The following is an 18967-nucleotide window of genomic DNA, read 5'->3' on the forward strand; positions in this document are numbered from 1 at the left end:
AAGGTAGCACAATGGGAAGAAGTATTTATTTGTAGTGTCATGAGCCAAGCACCCATTGTTATAAGCAGTGTACAACTACATAACAGCAGCAAAAAAGTCCCTACCCCAAATATGAGATGCCTGTTTAGGCTTATGTACAATGTCACATCCTTATTTAGGTCTGTATACAGCCTTTTAGATAAAGAGAGGAAACCATTGTTGATCATGTAGCCATCCTCAAAAAACCCTCTCCATGAAATATGAAGCTGTAATCTTGTCAGATGTAAATTAAAAATTGCTTGCTGAAGTAACCAGGGCTATGCCTGTTTTAAAGGCTCGATACAATGCCCTCTGAAGTCGGCAGAAAATCTCCCAGGGACCTCAGTGAGGTTTGGACCAGGCTCTAAATCGGCAGAGATCCATTACACCCTTCCTCATCAGTCCCATGATAGTTGTCCCCAAAATGGACAGGATTTGCCAAAGCTTCCCTGCAGTCTGCATCAGCCGTGTTCCTAACTCCATCAGTATTCCGCTGGACACTTACATGTCCCCAGAGTACTCTGAATTTGTACTCTGGAAATTGGAATATGCATGTCCATAATATTTGCATCGTACATATTTAAATAAGATTCAGATGCATACGCTAATTTGATTATTTTTTGCACAGGCTAAGCATTATTAGACTTCATCACTTAAAGCAGCTCACATCGTGGTTTTGTTCCTGCGATGTGATCTGATGCTGATGCTGAGATTTTTTTTCTTGTACACAATAGACATCTGTGGATGAGAGCTTTTTTTTTCCCCAAAGAAAGACTGTGCTAACCTCAATCACAGTCTACCTGGGATATGGTGTATTTAACTGATTTCATTCTGATAATGTTGTAAGCTGGTCTTTGATAATTGCCTTCTGTAATTGGAACAAATTTATGATTATGCTAATTCATCCTCTGCCACCCAATATATGGAAGCTGAGTTAATCCATATCTGCCCCTGCATTTCTTTTGTAGATCATTATGTGATTAGCCTTTGGAAGCTGATGGGAGCATTTTAATTCTGAGCAGGTTCAATTTCTGGGGAAAAAATCACGAGTTTCTTAATATAAACTTACAGTGCATTATAGGCAGTTGTTTTGAAACCTGGTTCATGATACAAGTATTAAAGATCTTCAGACAGTCTAATCCTTAAAAGGCAGCTATTTTCAGCACATTATAAGCAACTGCACAACATCCATTGATGATAAAGCAAGGGATGTTAAATACTAATGAGCTTTAAATCTACACTTTGGAGATCCCAAGTTAAAAAATCAGAGTCCATGACTCTCTTGCATAAAGGAATAAAGTGAATTATTTCTCACCCTTGGAAATTTTTTTCTCTCCTTTTGTGGAGATTTCAGAAGGTAACACGAAGGCACTATAAATGATGAAATGAAAAAGCAAATGTGGGAGTTCATCACTTATTAAATTAATCTCTAAAGTTCCGCTACTTTATCAGCATTAATCTTGTATGCCAGATGCACCTTCCCCAGTTTAAAAAGAGTCCTTTTCTAGGAGAAGGGGGCCTTGAAGAGGTTGGAATTAGAGAAGAATATTTGCGGTGCTTTTGAGTATGCAGATAAAGAGTAGAAGGCACTGCATGCCCTCATTTACAAATCATCTTCTGATTGCACATCTCTCCACACTTCCACATTTATGTTCCGTCTGTTTAATGTTCTCCTTTCACACGGATCATCATTCTTTTAAATGCCTTGCATTAATGTAAACGTTTTTCATTCACTATACCTTGCAATCGCAGACTCGGTAAACAATGGATCACAGTGTGCACTCTCTCCTGGAAAATATTGAGTTGTCTAGAGGAAAAATAGCATGCAGTCCCAAAGTGCTGGTGTAACAGAAACCAGGACTTGAAAAAAAATGATCTCATGATAGAGCCAAAATGCAAAATATATGTAGCAGGGAAATTGTAAACTCCATTCTTCAGTAGCGCTAGTCATGTTTGTCAGTTCATTGAACATTACCAGCCATGTTTGTTATTACATTGCACATAAAATGAGTTTAATTCTGACTATCATCATTGGATTTTTGTCACTTGGTTTGTTTCAGATCTGTGGTTCCACAGGTTAAATTTCATTCCCTTTTTTTGGTGAGGCACAGCGCGATAACTGGCACTAACAGTAACTTACTGCACAAGAGATACTGATTAGTAGATGGTTTTCATATTGTTGGATAGCTCTTTTATATTCTGTTTACTCTGGGTGAAGTAATAAAACTATGCAAAGGAATAGTATCAGGTGCTCTCGGATAATCTGTAAATGGCAAAACCTGGAAGGATAATCCCGGAAGCTGAAAAAATAGGTACCACCTTAGTAGCTTAGGGTCAGGGTCCCCTCATGTATTCTGTGTGATCCCAGTGAAACTGGTGAGGCAGACTTGGGACTTGGCCACTGTTGTGAAAAACAAAGGGAGCGATTTCAGCTGCAGATTTCCTCTGCAACACCAGTGACGATGAAAAAAGGGGAGTGAGTTGAATGACTTTAGGTGCCATCTCCTTCTTGGTCTTCTTGTAGTTCTTACTGTGCTGGGAAATAAAATCCATATGGGATATGATGGCTTCTTGGGTGGGGCAGAAGTTACGATGAGTTTCTGAGTTAAATTCACTGTAAAAGTTCACTCTGCTCTAAAATATTGCATCATCATGACCCATTAAATTTATCTGTCATGGAAGCTTATTGTTAAAGGGGAAAAAAAGGATGCAACTTTTCTGAGAGAGGAAATAAAGTATCCGCTCTCACCTACTGGAAGCCTTGTAAGTTCCTAGATATAAAGAGTATCCAGGTTGTAGCTGTATTGGTCTGGAGGAAAAGGCAATCAAGACTCGTAGTAGACCAACTAGATTTTTGCAGAAAAATCTTAGGTGTAAAGAGGTGGGGTTTTTTTTTAGTACTGATATATAACAATATGTGTTAATGCCCTATCTTTATATCTTTTTTCTTTGCTAATAGCATGTCTTAAAATCTGGAAGGAATTCTACATGGAGGTTGAATTTGTTTCGCTGTGTTGTTTATTTGGATGCTGGTTATGTCATATTTTTAGTAGTCTCATTTATAACAGATTTTTACTGTAGTCAGATTTCTTCTGTCCATACATATTATTTAAGATAACACTGTCATAAGCCCATCTCTCTTACCAGACAGGCTCCCAGCTGACTGTGCCATGTTGCAGAAATGCAAGGAGCTATGGGTATGTCAGTTGTGCACCTTCTGTCCTTAGCTAACCCACATGACTGATGGTACTGGAAGAAGAACCTGCTGTCTGGCATGAAATCTAATTGGCGTTGATGGTCTGCTTTTGCAGATTTGTTTATAAACTGGAAAATCTACAAATTGCAGACCATCTGCACAGAACAGTGTGCTAATGAATGCCTGCAGCCTGTAAATCCATAAGCTCATTAACTTAAAGTTGCAAGTCCTTCCACAAGTTCCCAATTGAGGTTATGTCTCTGAACTGAGACATGGGAAGGTTATTTGACTTTAGGGTACAGCACTACCTCCTTTAGGTCTGGAAAACACTGACTGTTAAAATGAGACACATTTTGTCCAACCTCCTAATAGAGTCTGTTGACTCGGCCTTTGTTTTTAATTTATCAGCTCTGTAGCACCAATTTACCATGCCTCAAATTAAATATGTTACTCAAATACTCCAACTAGAGAACTGCCTTGCAGATAGTTCCCGAGTAACTCAAAAATGGTCTTAACCACTTAGCTACTGAAAACCTGTTACATGAAGTATTTTTACATAAATTAACAGTCACTGGCAATAGATTTGAATAACTTCCTAGCTTTTAGAAAGACAATGGCAACTGGAAGTCAACGGATCTGGGATTCTTGGCCAGGCTTGTCCACTGACTGTGAATGCAAACCTGTCATAAACCGCTTCATGTTTTTGTTTCCATTTCTCCATCAGTAAAACAGAGATAAGGATGCTTACCCATCTACCATCCATGAGTATGATAAGACTTGCTCAATTGTTGTCTGGTGCTTTGATCATTTAAAATGCTGTAGGCCAAGAGTCGTATCTTGTAAGACTTCAGTTTGTGTTGCTGGATCTCTCTGGCTGGTTTCCATGGAGACCCAGGAGCAGAGGTTCCATAATAACATGGGGCCAGGGTCTCCATAGAAACCAGCCCAAGCAGCACTGGCAGGGTATGTGGCTGGGTGGCGAGCTGCGCCAGGGCCGGGCCTGGAGCCGGGATTTTGCAATGGAAGCAGCATGGGCTGGAGCTGCAGCCAGGATTTCCTGTGCAGGCAGCGGATCACAGCTCTGCCCTGGCTCTGCATAGTGCTGTCACTGCCGCAAGATCCTGGCCCATGAAAGCTCCCTGCCCGTGTTAGCGCTGCTGGGACCAGTTTCCATGGAGACCCTGGCCCCATGCTGTCACAGCCCTGCCACTCCTAGGGTCTCAATGGAAACTGACTGGAGCTATGCGGGCAGGGGCTACTGGGAAATGGAGTCCGCTGTGGTCCCAGTCTGGCCCGTGGGCTGGACTTTGCCCGTCCCTGATTTACACCATCAGTCCAAGTCAGTCATTTCCACCAGATCCTCTTCATTAGTCCAATTGAATCCTTCTCTGCTTTGCAGAATGGCTCAAGGAGCCAAGGATTCCCACAAGAGCTTTGGTTCCCAGCTCTCTAGGGCAGAGAAGGGGGCTCTGCTTTCTCGATGATCAGAATAGTTTCATATTTTGTTGCTTATGATTTTGTTTTATTTTGTTTTATTCCACTTTCCAAGGGAAGCCAGAGCAGAGAGCACACCTATAGATGACCATAACTGAATGAATTACCATATTTATTTGAATATAAGATGACACCCCAATAATTAAACTCTACAAATGGAAAATGTATAAATGTGTTGTAATTTCCAGGTATAAAATCTAATTATTGGACATTTTCCTTGAATTTGTCCCCCTCCCACTGTTACAGCAGGGAAAATATATCTGAAGGGTCATGTAGCCCCGTTGCCCTCTCTGCCCCCAGCTTCTTCCACTTGTAGCCTATTTTGCCCTTTCTTACTGTCAGACCCTACTTTTCCTGAGCATGTAGAAATAAAGAGCAAACTTGAAAACAGTAACCTCAAAATGAAAAGACCTGTAGGTATTTCCATGTAGAAACCATAGACTTAATTCATGTCAAAATGATGCATCATACCTGCTGCAAGTTTTATTATAGGTTTTCTGTAAGCACACTTTTAAGCAATACTTTTGTACCTACTTATATAAACTATGCATGATATTAGTATTAAACCAAAATTTCATGATTTACCATATAGTTCTTTGGACTGGACCCCAGCAGAGTCAACAGCATTTCAAGCCATAATAACCCCATAGCTCTACACTGCTCAGGATATGTGTTTACTCCAAATACTCCCCACAAAGGATCCACATGCTAATTAGCCCCCCGCTTATGACTGGAACCAGGTGTGCTTGTCATGAGTCCTGGGATCCTCCAAAAATTTATATGTAAACGAGGCACAGGGCAACTGGATCTGGCTCCATCTCACAGAGGGCAGGGCTGCAGTAATCATATACACCAGGTAGGGAGATGGGATGAGAGAGGGCTTCTGGGCGAACTGTTTGGGGCCATTTGGTAATGTTTACCAGACATTTAAGGCAGTGAATAAACAAAAATCATTGGAAATGGAAAAGAAAGGTAGTGAAGAGGAAGCTGAAATATGTGAATTGTTGTGGCTTCAAAAACAGTTAGCACTAAGGGGGACTGCACTCAATGGACACTACCAGGTATCTTATTCAGATGGGCTACACTAACCCATCCTTGTGATAGGGTCCCATCAGCATCTTCGCCTTTTTGGCTAAGATCAAACATAGCCACCTCGGGAAGTGCATTGGCTGCACCTGGACTTGGAGCTGGGAGTCTCCCTACAACCAGCCCTGCATGCCGACTGCATCACTGTGACACCCCACATGAGGATCTTTCTGGAGCGGTTCCTGAAGGACGCTGTCTGAAACAAGTACACCAGCAGCCTGAGGGCCAAACCTGACCAAGGTGAGGTCTCTGATGTTACCTTGAAGTGGGACTTCAGCAACCACTTGGTAATCTTGTGGCTACGCAAGACGAGAAAGCCGAAATCTTTAACAAGTTCTTTGCCTGTTTTCTTGGACAGGGAACAGGACAGCTCTCCCACCACAGGTTGGGGCAATCTTGAGGATAGCACTGCCAGGCCTCGGGTCTGCGCAGAAGTAGTTAGGGATCTTCTGGAAGGGCTGGATGTTTTTAAATCTGCGGGCCCTGATGCCCTCCACCCACAGGTGTTGAGAGAGCTGGCAGGGGTCATTGCTGTGCCCTTTGCCCGGCTGTACAAGTGAGCGTGGTCCATGGGCCAGGTGCCCGGAGACCGGAAACTAGCTAATGTGGTCCCCATCTATAAGAATGGGAGAAAGGAGGGCTCAGGAAATGATAGGCCCATAAGCCTCACATCGGTCTTGGGGAAAATCCTTGAAAAAATTATCAAGGAGCACATCTGTGAGGGAGAGATCATGCCCAGGGGAAATCAGCACGGGTTCATCAAAGGCAGGTCCTGCCAGACCAACCTGATGGCCTTTTATGACCAGGTAACTAAATCCCTGGATGATGGTGTCGCCGTGGACATAGTCTTTCTGGACTTTGACACTGTCTCTCACCCCATTCTCATTAATAAACTGAGTGACTGTGGCATTGATGCCTACACAGTTGGATGGGTCAAAAATTAGCTGATGGGGTGCACCCAGAGAGTGGTGGTGGATGGGTTGTACTCGACCTGGCGGGAAGTGAACAGTGGGGTCCCCCAGGGCTCGGTCCTGGGGCCCACACTGTTCAACATCTTCGAAGTGACTTGGACGAGGGGGTGGAAAACACACTGTCCGAGTTTGCCAATGACACAAAGATGTGGAGAGAGGTAGGCACGCTCGAAGGGAGAGAGAGGCTGCAATTAGACTTAGACAGACTACAGAAGTGGGTGGATGGTAATAGGATGGGCTTCAGTGTAGATAAATGTAGGCTGCTGCACCTGGGGAGAAGGAATCCACAGTATACATACAAGCTGGGGAGCTCCCCCTTGACAGCATAGAGGCAGAAAGGGATCTTGGAGTCATTATTGCAAGATGCATCTCAAGCCGGTCCAGAGAGGTGATACTCCTTCTGTACACGACATTGGTCCGGCCTCAGTTGGAGTACTGCATCCAGTTCTGGGCGCCGCACTTTAAGAAGGATATGGCCTGCCTTGAGAGGGTTCAGAGGAGGGCCACCCGCTTGGTTGGAGGGTAACAGGGCAGGCCCTACGAGGTGAGGCTGAGGGACCTGAACCTGTTCAGCCTCAGCAAGTGGAGGCTGAGGGGGAATTTGGTGGCTGCCTACAAACTCATTAGGGGAGATCAGCAGCAAATAGGAAGGGTCCTATTCCCCCCAGCAGCACCTGGGATGACAAGGAACAATGGCCAGAAGCTGCTGGAGAATAGGTTCAGGTTAGAGATTAGGAGACACTGTTTCACTGTCAGGGTGGCTACGATCTGGAACCAACTTCCTAGAGAAGTGGTCCTTGCTCCTACCTTGGGTAAATTCAAAGAGGTTGGATGAACACCTGTCTGGGGTCGTGTGATCCCAGCGTGTGCTCCAACCAGTGGCGGGGAGTTAGACTAGATGATCTATTCAGGTCCCTTCTGACCCCTAACTACTATGAAACTATGAAACTTCATGCCCAGTGGGAGCTTCATATGCTTCCCAGACTGGCGCTTCCTCCACCACGCCCACCTCAACTGCCTGCCTCTGAATGGGGCTGTCTGCTTTGGCCACTGGGACAAGTGATGCTGATGGTGCAGCTACGCTGCAGAGACCCTCCCCCACATGCTGTGCAGCTGCAGGCCACACACCAGAGCCTGGCAGCTCTGCCACAATGCTGTCCACGACCGCTTGGTGAGGGCCATCCCGGCCACAGTGGAAAGGATCTCCATGAACCGCACTGTCCCAGGCTGCGAGAGCCAGATGCACCCTGACATCATGATCACCAACGAAGAGGCCAAGAAGATCACGATCATGGACATGATCATCCCCTTTGAGAACCAGCGTCAAGCCTTCACCGAGTCCCGGGCTCACAAGAGGGAGAAGTACGCCCTGCTGGCCGACATCCTGAGGGGCTGTGGCTACAACGTGATGGTTGACGCGTTCATCGTGGGAGCACTCAGAGCCTGGGATGCCAGCAACGAGAGCATCCTGCATGCCTGCCATGTCTCCCACCACTACGCCAAGCGGATGCGCTGCCTCATGGTGTCCGGCACGATCCACTGTTCCTGTGACATCTACATGGAGCACATCATGGGCCACCGCCAGTACACTCACCCCACCAGACTGACCACTGCCAGACCGGACCCAGAGGGGATCACCTGAACTGAACCCCTCTCTGCATCTGATGGACTTCACTTCAAGAAGAATCTTCAGCAATGGACCACCCCACTCCACCTGAAGAGGACCCCCGTGATGAGACTCTGTATGGACTGAGAAACTTTTGTCAACCTATTTCCCCCACCATTGTGGATCATTGTACAGGTTTGTGTGTATCTATCTTCTTTCTCTCTCAGTGTTGTGAGCCCCCACCCCATCCCCGGGCTTAGTTGGCTAACATTGTATTTTCTGTAACCTAGTTGCGTTCCCCCGCCCTCACCCCCACCCCTCTTATGTCAGTCCCTCGCTTGGGCTATCTGTATTTCACTACTGGCTTTGTCATCTTTTTGGATTCATAATTCTAAACATCTACTAATAAAATTCAATCTATTTTTGGGAGGGTGCCCTCCCAATGCCAGCCTACTATTGCAGTACCTCCAGGCCTGGTTCCAGTTCCCTATGGAAGGAACACCCACCCATTTTTTTTAAGGGACACACACACACGTACGTTTCCATCAGCATGGTTGCGTAATATGGGCCACGTGTTTTATAGTCATGTTCATTGTTGGCTGCATTTAATCAACTTCATAGTTGGCTTCCATTACTGAGCAAATGCTGCTTTTATCATCAGTTTAATGATAGTGTATTTAGTGAAGTTTTCTTGTATTCAAATGAAAAGACAAAGGGTTTTTCCCCCTATGCTGATTGGGGGCGAGGAGACCTTGTCTTGTATTCGAGTAAATTTGGTAATAATTTTAGAGGAAATAGAATGTACAGGATAGATTCAAGAAAAATATTGATTAGACAGATAGGTGCAAAGAGAAATCAATTAAGAATCTGATTTCATTTTTAAAGCTTGTTCCTCCAGGCTCCCACAAGGGCATAAGCTACCTTGGAAAACACTGGGTCTGTCTCTCTGCACCTCCTTGTTTCAAAGACTTATTGCAGATGTCCAAGTATCCATCAGCAAAAATACAATGATATGGGAATATTTCTTTGTTTCTTTTCTTTTCCTTATTACCTCACTGCTTCTGGCCCTCTATAAAATGAAAAAGCCCTCTCCTCTTACAATCCATGTTATTTAACAGTTTTGCGGTATTCCATTGCTTATAACTTTTATTGCTCACGTCTCTTCATTTGTTCCTATCTTTTGACCAGAAGTATCTGCAGGGTACAGATTCTGTCTCCTGTTTTTGTAGAGCCTTATCCCATGGGTGCTACCATTCGCAGCATCCTCAGCATTAGTTGCTAACATAATATATGAAGGTGTTTGAGAAACTAATGGAAAAGTGACTGCCCACACTGTGATGTCTGTGACAGAGTAGGAAACTATGCAGCAGCAGGGAGTACCGATGGCAGCACTGTCAAATGCAGCCATCTTTTACGACTATGTAGACAAGTGATGATGTCCAGTAAATGATCGTTGCACACAAAATAGCTTTATTTTGAAGTTGCCATTAGTTTCAGAAACATTCTCATAGGTATTTAGCAAGACTCCTCATAAATATAATTCATAACTTCTCTGGGATGTCAGTATATTTCCATGCCATATTTTTCTGTAAATCTTTCCTTTTCCTGCATCATTTGCTTCTCATTTTCCTTCCCACCAGGTGGAATGGCTTAAGAATGAGGAGCCTATTGATTCCAACCTGGATGAGAACATTGACACCAGAGCAGATCATAATCTCATCATCCGCCAGGCCCGTCTGTCTGATTCTGGGAACTACACCTGCATGGCTGCCAATATAGTGGCCAAGAGAAGGAGTATGTCTGCAACCGTGGTGGTGTATGGTTAGTGGAAACATGTAATATTCACTAGACATTGTTAATCATTCAAGGCAACAGAGACAGCAGGTGCTTACAGACCCATGGAGTTGTGCATTTCCCACCTCTGCTCCCTACTTTAATGAGTTCCAGTCCTGAGACTTGACCTCAAGAGCAAGTTGTTTGCACAGTGTCTAGCACAATGAGGGCTCCCTGGTGCCAGCTCAATAATATGATTGCAACTTAGCAGTCCTTGTTACAGTTCCTAATAATTGTGACCAAGCAAACAAGCCTTATTCGTAGGCCCAAATCCAACTCTCCAATAGGCAGGTAAGTAGCACTTCCCCGTCTCAATAAGCCACACTTTCTCTGGCTTGCTCTACTCCTGCCCCGCATAGCTCTGCCCTCTTGGCACCTATGTGGGTTAGCTTTGCAGAGATGTGTAGAGGGAGATCCTAGCCTGGTGCCAAATAATTAGAGCACTTTATTGGGGGGAAATCAGGTTTAAAAGTCCTTCAGGCTGCAGAGAGCCTAGACTGTTTTTTGTACTGTCTAGGCAAGTGCTCTTACTCCTAGATCTCTGCCACCACCTTTGCCTCCACCTCCTTCTCCATCAAAGTGTTGCTCATTGTGCTCTTTCTGCCACTAACATTTCAAGGACTTCCATAGAGTTATGCGCACTCTCATGTGGAAGACAATTGCCAGAGAGCACAAGAACGGGGCTGGAGCAAATCCTTTTTGAGCATGCTCAAAAAAGTACTGCCAGTTGCACAAGGGGGAGTAAGTGTCCCAATTGACACTTGGGTAGTTAAAGTTAGCCATGAAAATGCTACCTACTTCCCTTCTTCTAGAGATGCTGGATTTAAGCAATGGTGTTGATAAGCCTGGTTCAGGAAGGTGCTCAGATAAGTGCCTGTGGGGTCCTATACACATGCAGGGAGGCTGCTCCAACATGTTGCAATTACAGCACATTGGAGCAGAGTCAATTAATCGAGTCTGCTGGAGTGTGGTAATTACCATGCTCCAACAGACTCCAGCATCACATGCATCAGTGTCCCCGTGCTGAAAAATGATGTGTCCCCATGCTTGTCCACTCATTAGACAAGCTTTAGTTAAAGCACCCCCGCCACCATTTTTCAGTGCGGGGATGCTGATACACATCACGCTCCAGGTGCTTTAATTAGCACGGCTCTGAGTGGTGCTAATTAAGCACTCCCTCCCGCCTCCCAGAGCATGTTTGTAAATGCCCTGCATGCTTTTCTTCTGAATAGGGATAGTCTTAATCAATCCTCAAATAGAGGCTCCATAGCATTATACAAAAAATAGGTAATGCAGATAGTTGTGTAGCATTGGGTGAAAAAACAGAAATATTTGTTATCATCATTCCCTGTTGCTCTCCAAGTTCATAAACTGGAGAGCAAAATTTCACAATGCAGTGAAAGGATAAATAAGATCTTAAAAATACCTCAAGGTGAAGTGTGTTTGAAGGGAACTGAGGTCCATTCTTTGACATCCCCTTCAGTCCTGCTGTCAGTTGTTACACCTCCTGATGCATGGATCTTCCAAATTCACACACTGTAGTTATTTCACACCCAGATGTAACTGCATGTTGATGCTATTTAGATGGTGATGCCCCTTTTTGGGTTTAAATTTACCTTGCAGAATGTGTTAAAAAAATGCACCCCCCGCCCCCACACACACCTTAAGAAGGATAGGATCTAAATGAAGATTTGATATTTAGAGACTTTTATATAATGCATATAATACATGTGTTTGTGCTTTTCAGTGAATGGAGGCTGGTCGTCATGGACAGAGTGGTCTAACTGTAATGTGCGGTGTGGTCGAGGCTGGCAGAAGCGATCTCGGACCTGTACCAACCCTGCTCCACTCAACGGGGGAGCTTTCTGCGAGGGAATGTCAGTGCAGAAAATTACCTGCACTTCACTTTGTCCTGGTGAGAGAGATGCAGCTTAACCAGGTCTAACTTGAAAGGTCACGCCCCGGAGAGAGCCCTCTGACCTGTTGCGTAGGCAGGTGTGCTATGCAGAGTCACTGAGATCAAAAGGAACTAGAAGACATTTGTGTGCTTCTTGTAGAGTGGCGTTCAGAGGCTTGTGCTTTTCGACGTTTCTTGCAATAGCAGAGGAAGTCACAATCCTTGCTCGCCAGATCTGCTAGGGTTCTTAATGCCTCTAGCTCACGAAAGGCAAATGAATGCTCAGTCGCCAAGCAGCAATTTGGTGCGACATATAGAACTTGAGGCAGAAGAGAGGGCTCTGAATATTGAATGGCTGGGCCCTAAAAATGAGGCACAGAGCTTTTTACATCGAGCATTTAGGGCAGCGGTTCCCAACATTGGGGTCGCAGTGATAAAAAATAGGGTTGCAAAAACACTCAGCAGGGTCAACTGATTATGTTGAAAATCACAGAAAAAAGTGGGAAAAGGTGGGTTCTCCTTGGAGGCTGGCAGAGTTCCAGCCTGTGAGGGGCTGCTTGGGTGTGGGGGGATCAGGAGGAGGGTGATGAGGCAGCCACGCAGCATGGAGAACACCTCCTGCAGATCCCTCCAGGTAAGTCTATGGGGGGGAGGGGGGGGGAAGAGCAGATCGGGTTCCCCACAGTGAGGAAGAGAGGGAGTAGTTTGGCTTCCTGCCACTGTGAATTCCCAGGGAGGCAGGCATGGGGGGGCACATTCCCCCCCATATTTGTGCATAGGGTGGGGTAGGATGAGGGTGCTACATCCCACCTGCTGGGCTGCAGAAACCCTTAGGGGAGGGCAGTAGGGTGGGGAGCCCCGAGCCCAAAGCAGGAAGCCCACCTCCTTCCCCCCCACCCCGGGCTCCACTTCAGCTGTGCTGCCCACGTGGGGAGGGGGCGTTGATCTTGTTTGCATTATTTTGGGATTGCAAAAAATGTCCAGTGTTTAAATGGGGTCAGGCTGAGGAAAAGGTTGGGAGGCACTGAGTTAGGGCTTAGTGATGCTGGCAGTCAGTAGGAGAAATGCAGAACCCTGAGCTGCGGGGTTATGAGGAAATAAAGGATGATTTGGTTTGAAAACACATTACTTTAAAATGGTACAAAAAGGTTAAATGGGATAAAGGGATTTAAATACCCTGTCACTGTAGAGAACTATGCTTCTGTTATAGCCTGGTTTTTGTCCTTTGTTTATCTATTTGTGGTTTCCCCCAAAATGATAAAGTTACAGGTTAACAGAATAGTCGGGGAGGCAGGGACAGCGATGACAGCACGAAGTGGGGCAGACATGCAGTTTTAACCAAGTTTATCATTTTAAAAGTGAACAGAGAAATTTCCGTCTATTCCAGTGGGGACTGAGCCTCTGAGCTCTGGATCCACTAGGTACTAAAGTGAATGTAGGAACAAAAAAGTCTGACTTTTACCCTACCTGATTGGTGCATGAAAAAAAAACGGGGCCGTGGAACACCTTTGTCACGTAGGGGTTGTGCCAGAGAGTTACAAATCCGTCAGCAGAGAGATGCATTGATCCTGAATCTCACTTGGGGCATTAACCAGCAGCCAGCAAGGAAGGCCAGCTCTTGTTCTTTTGGTAAATGTCAACATTATTCCTGCTTGATGGCTCTGTGAGGCCCCCACATACCAGCCCTGTTGGAGCTGAATTTTGAATGAACACTAGGAGCTTAATAGCTGCATTATGAAGAAAAGTATGTGAAATTCTCTCCTGCGGTCCTAAGTGGCTGTAGGTGTTCTTTCCTTCCTGCCTTAAACTGTCTCATATATTGTGGCTGCACTTGATTTAAAAAGCTGCTGTGTTCTACACTGAAGGTAGCTGCATTTCAGTGATGCCTTTTAAACTGACTTCTGTGTGTATAATATGAGAGAGAAAACAAATCCTACGGAGTTAAGAACTTTCTTGATAATAGATGCTAAGTACATGCCATCAGACGTGGCATGCATCTTTAAAATTAGTATTATATAGGTCTGACGTAGAGGTATAGCTCATATTCTGTGTATAAACCTCTTGAGTCTTAGCATATATTCCACATGCTGACAGATTAGGGAGAAAGGGGATGGCTTTCTTTAGAAGAACCTCAGAAGAGCACCTGTGGAACCCTTGGAATAAGTGAATTTGGATGCACCCTGATCACAACTGTCATATAAGCTTCTGTTTTTTGTCTTCCCATTTAGTGGATGGTAGCTGGGAGGTATGGAGTGAATGGTCAGTCTGCAGCCCAGAATGCGAACATTTGAGAATTCGGGAATGCACTGCTCCTTCCCCACGAAACGGAGGAAAATTCTGTGAAGGCTTAAGTCAAGAATCTGAGAATTGCACCGAAGGACTTTGCATTCAAGGTAGGTGATATGACAATGAACCTTTACAATGGACTGTCTTGGGAGGTGTTGCCCTCTAAAAGTTATGCCGTAATGTGTATGCTGTAGAGTGTTGCACATGAATTGCATTCGAGTCTGGAGAACAATTTTGTCTGAAATCTTTATAGAAGGTAGGATATATGTTCAGGTTGCTGCACAGCTGCAAATTTTATATCCACCTGACTTCAGGCTTTTTCTAAGGATCTGAGCCAAAACCCTGCTGTAGGCCATAGAAAACTCACTGTGGCTTCAAAGAGCTTTGGGTTAGGCATAATGAATAATGCATCAAAGATTTATGGAAGTTTAACGTGCATAAGCCAGCACATTTTTCACTTACAAATCATAGATATCATAGAAAAGTAGGGTTGGAAGGGACCTCCAGAGGTCATCTAGTCCAATTTATTACTAAGTGATTCTGATAAGACATAGACCTTTTCGTGACATGGGAGATTAAGATCCTCATTGATTTTGAATAGAGCCTTTAGTTTTCCACCTTATTTTGGAATTCCAATGCATATAATGCAGCAACAAATCAGTGCCCCGGATTTTTTGGGTCAAAGGCAGCTCTCACTTTCACCTTTGCTACTAAGAAAGATTTTGTGGGTGTGAGTAACAGATTTGAGCTTTACATGCTACTATGAGCTCTTCATGAAAGCATCTGACCCTTCCCAACCGTATGGAAAGCATCTGGCATATAGTTGTTGCTACCATAAACAAACAGCTAAGGAGTCAGGAAAATCAGCCCTGCAGCTGAAATATCAGCACTGAGATGCAAAACATCCAGGGACATCTGCGTCATCTTGAAATAAATGAGAAGTTAACAAGTTTCTTCCTACGTTGCATGCTATTCCGTAGCCATGTAATAATATCGCCACCTCATCGCTTTCTAGCAATAAAATGGCAGCCTTGGGAACCATTTGGGACTCTAGGGCTGAAACAAGCAAATTAGGGGGAAAAAGCTAAGTTTGCTTGTATTTTGATATCGCCTCCTTTGCATTCATTTTCATGGGAGTGTATCGTTCCCCCACCTTAGTCAACAGTGGACAAACGGGGTGCTGTGAATCCAGTCTAATTCACGTGGTGTATCCAGCGGGCAGCTGGAAAACCAGGTCCCAGCTCTGCTGCTGGCCTGCTTGGTGACCTGCAAGTATGACAACACTAAGCTTTCTTCAGGAAGCACGTAGAGATTTTTGGCTCTATTGCTATTAGTATGCACCGACTATTATAACTGTGTTAATGACGCTGGGAATTTGAACTTGCCTTTCTTTCACTGCAGCACATACTCAAATCTAGCTTGGTCCTTGGCAGGTCCACAGATTTCACACACAACTGGCACTCACTCTTGTGGCTGTCTGTGACTGAGCAGTTGCAGTTTAGTATTTGCCACGTTACTTTAGTAGTAATCGAAACTATGTTCCCACTGCCTGCCTTGCTGTTTCCAGCAGGAAGGCATTTGACTTCACTGTCTTCTTCCTTGCATTGCACCACCCCTCCACCCTATGCACACAGAGACTTCACCAAAACATCCAGTAAATAAATAGGCATTTCCTCTTTGTCAGCTGCCAGCTGCATGAGAGTAGGCCATTCTGATCCAGTATGGCAGATCTTGCAAGTTTGGTATCTTGCCTCCTAATACTGTACTTGGCAATCTAAGGGAAAAATTAAAGGGGAAAAAATATGCCTAGAAAATTGTCCAAAGCTCTACATATGATAAGAAGAGGAAATGATCTTCACACCATGAACTGTGGAATTGCATCACTTTTAGCATGAGATTTGATTAACTTTCACTTAGGCTGTTAGTAATAAAAGTCGTCACTGTAGCCTAGAACATTTGTATATTGAGGCTGGGATTTAAAATGCACCTAACTTCTTTAATATTCAAGTCCCAGTTGGCTTTTTAAAAATGTAGTTATATTTACATTTCCCCTATACCTTAGTTTTGCTGTAGCTATGTCTGCTAGCGACTGACATTATGTAGATGAACCTTATTTTTTTTAAGAGGATATAGGCATGATTTAAACTTTCTTTTTCTTCTCTCTTGTGGCATAAAGAGAATAACAAGTGAGGATCTGTCGGGGCTTGGAATTAATTCAGTTTCTGAGAACGTCTCTGTAGAGAACAGAAGATACTCTTGATTCACTCTTCCATACATTAATTGAATCCTCTTCCCTGCAGATACTTGTTATATCCAATACCCCTTCAGGTGTATTTGTGTAACAGGCCTATTAGTGAATATTTTTTTTTCAGTGGATGTACTATGGCATAAGAAAGATATGGACAAAATGAAGACAGTCCAGAGGAGAACCACAAAAATGACATCTGAGGAAAGGTTGGAAATGTTGCAATGATGTGGTTTGAGAGGGGGTTTGATAACAGTCTACAGATATACAAAGGACTGTTAAGAAGAGGATGGTGATAGATTGTTCTATGACCATGAAGGACAGGGCAGGAAGTAAGAGCCTTAGAAAGTTCTTCTTAATCTCTTGTTGTCACCTAAGATAACCACCTTCGGAGTTTGAAGTACCAGAATAAACTGCCTAGGGAGGCTGCAAAATCTCCATCTTTGGAAGTTTTAAAGTGCAGGTCAGACAAATCCTTGGCTGGGATGGTTTAGATAGGGATCATTCTGCCTCGAGCAGACTAGATGACCTCTTGAGGTTTTTTGTAGCCTGAGCTGTCTATGATTCTGTCAGGAATATGTGCTGAGCAAGGCAAGCAAGGATGTAGCCATACTCTGAAGCACACAATAGTCATGGGATGGCTTGGTAGATAATTAGCTGCTTATGTGATCCTCATTGCCATCATATTTGAAAGCATCTCACAAGTCACTGCTTTGAGGAAGTGCAACTGTGTGCCTATCTACAGTGAACTATCACCTTCATATTGGTACAAGTGCATCTTCCATGTGGAAGGAGCTCAAAAGCCTAGTGCTGTGTTAGTCAAGTATTTGATATCAACTGCAGGAGTTTTAACAAGAGGGTTTCCAGAAAATAGACTTGGGGCATGAAGCATATGAAGAAAAGGATTTGGGATACCAGAGAAAAGACTCTCTTCTCACTCATGTTACTATGGTTAAATGATGAGGAGGGTCTGCGTCACATTAGACCACAGTCCTGTTCATGGACCTGTCACTTGAGGTGTGAACAAACAGTTCAAGTGCTTTAAAATTGTATTGCCTTACTACTGATCAGCTACAGCTGTTGTGTCTGTCCCCTTTAAGTGGAAGCAAAAGCTCTGTAACCTAAATGAAGCATGTTTTTAAAAGTCGGTTACCATGGGTTAGATCCACTAGTAGAGATGTGGACAAATGGAATAATGGCATCGATTCAGCTGCCACCACTTGCAAATGGAGCCCCTACCTCCAATAAAACAGCTACTAGAATTGTCCCCAGCTTTAGTCTCTTTTATGTCCCATTTGAGAATGGTTTTCATAAAGATTTTACAAAATATTTTGGTTTCTAGGACTGGGTCTGCCAAACGTTGGTTGTCTGTTTCAGTGTTTTATACCTATCTTGAAACATGGTTTGCAAGTGATTAATGTTTCTCTTAATGGCCAGCCTTTAGTCCTGATAAAGAGCTGCTGCTGAACCCTGAATGTGGCATTCATTACAAAATCGGCATGGCCAGTACCCATATAGAAAGGTTTTGGCATAAATCTCATCAGTAGAAAAAGAAGATGCTTGGGCCAGGCTGAATAACGCAGTTTACTCCATCTCCGGAAAAGGAGAGTTTGGCTTTCTCCACTTGTTCCAGCAGATACAAACCAGTAGCTTTGGCTCCTGATGATAAAAGCAGATTTCCTTCAGTAGGGATTTAGTGCCTTGTGTTGCGCAGAGCTCCAAGCTAAGGGAAAACCACTGGGAGTTGAAGACAAACAACTTTTGGCTGTAAAGAACCCATTGTCAAGTTCTTGTCCTTGTAAGAAAACCAACAGAAAAGTGACTTATGGCCAAAGACACAGATATTGCTGATGAGAAATTCAAGGTGTGTGCAGACAATGTATGTATGTTGTCTTTATATTAAATGTTGTTAATGCCAGTGAAAGATACAGTTTTGACAGCCTTAGAGACAGAAGCCCTCTGGTTATCCAGCATAGTTTTCAGCACGCAGCAGAGCTTTCACTGTTGGTACACAACTAACGTGCCTCGATGTACCCCATTGGAGACCTCCAGGTCTAAGGGGTAGAAGAAAGTTTCTCTCTCTCACCCATTCAGCCTCCAGGAAAGGGCATTCATTGTCATCACTGTTGGTGGCCTTCAACTAGAAAGGTCATAAGGCCCATTCACACGGACTTCCACATGGCTGTGGCTGTGACATGGCAACATCCCACGTTCAGAAATTATTTTGTTGGGTTTGTTTTGGGTTTTTTTAGATGATGCGTTCTTTGGGGGCAAGGTCTAGGTAAAATATATATCGACTATCTGTCTGTCATGTGTCTGTAGCATACAGCGTGAT

General features: G+C 44.2%; 1 protein-coding gene across 1 annotated transcript in view; it reads left to right on the forward strand.

The window, feature by feature from the left end:
- The window catches only part of UNC5D (unc-5 netrin receptor D), a 350696-nt gene that overhangs the window by 240776 nt on the left and 90953 nt on the right, over positions 1-18967 (forward strand). Inside the window, exons 5-7 of the mRNA XM_059730699.1 lie at positions 10012-10192; positions 11952-12119; positions 14330-14494. Coding sequence (XP_059586682.1) covers positions 10012-10192; positions 11952-12119; positions 14330-14494 — 514 coding nt within the window. The remainder of the gene's footprint in view (positions 1-10011; positions 10193-11951; positions 12120-14329; positions 14495-18967) is intronic.

The sequence above is a fragment of the Alligator mississippiensis genome, chromosome 7 (assembly GCF_030867095.1).
Source record: "Alligator mississippiensis isolate rAllMis1 chromosome 7, rAllMis1, whole genome shotgun sequence".
Lineage (NCBI taxonomy): Eukaryota > Metazoa > Chordata > Crocodylia > Alligatoridae > Alligator > Alligator mississippiensis.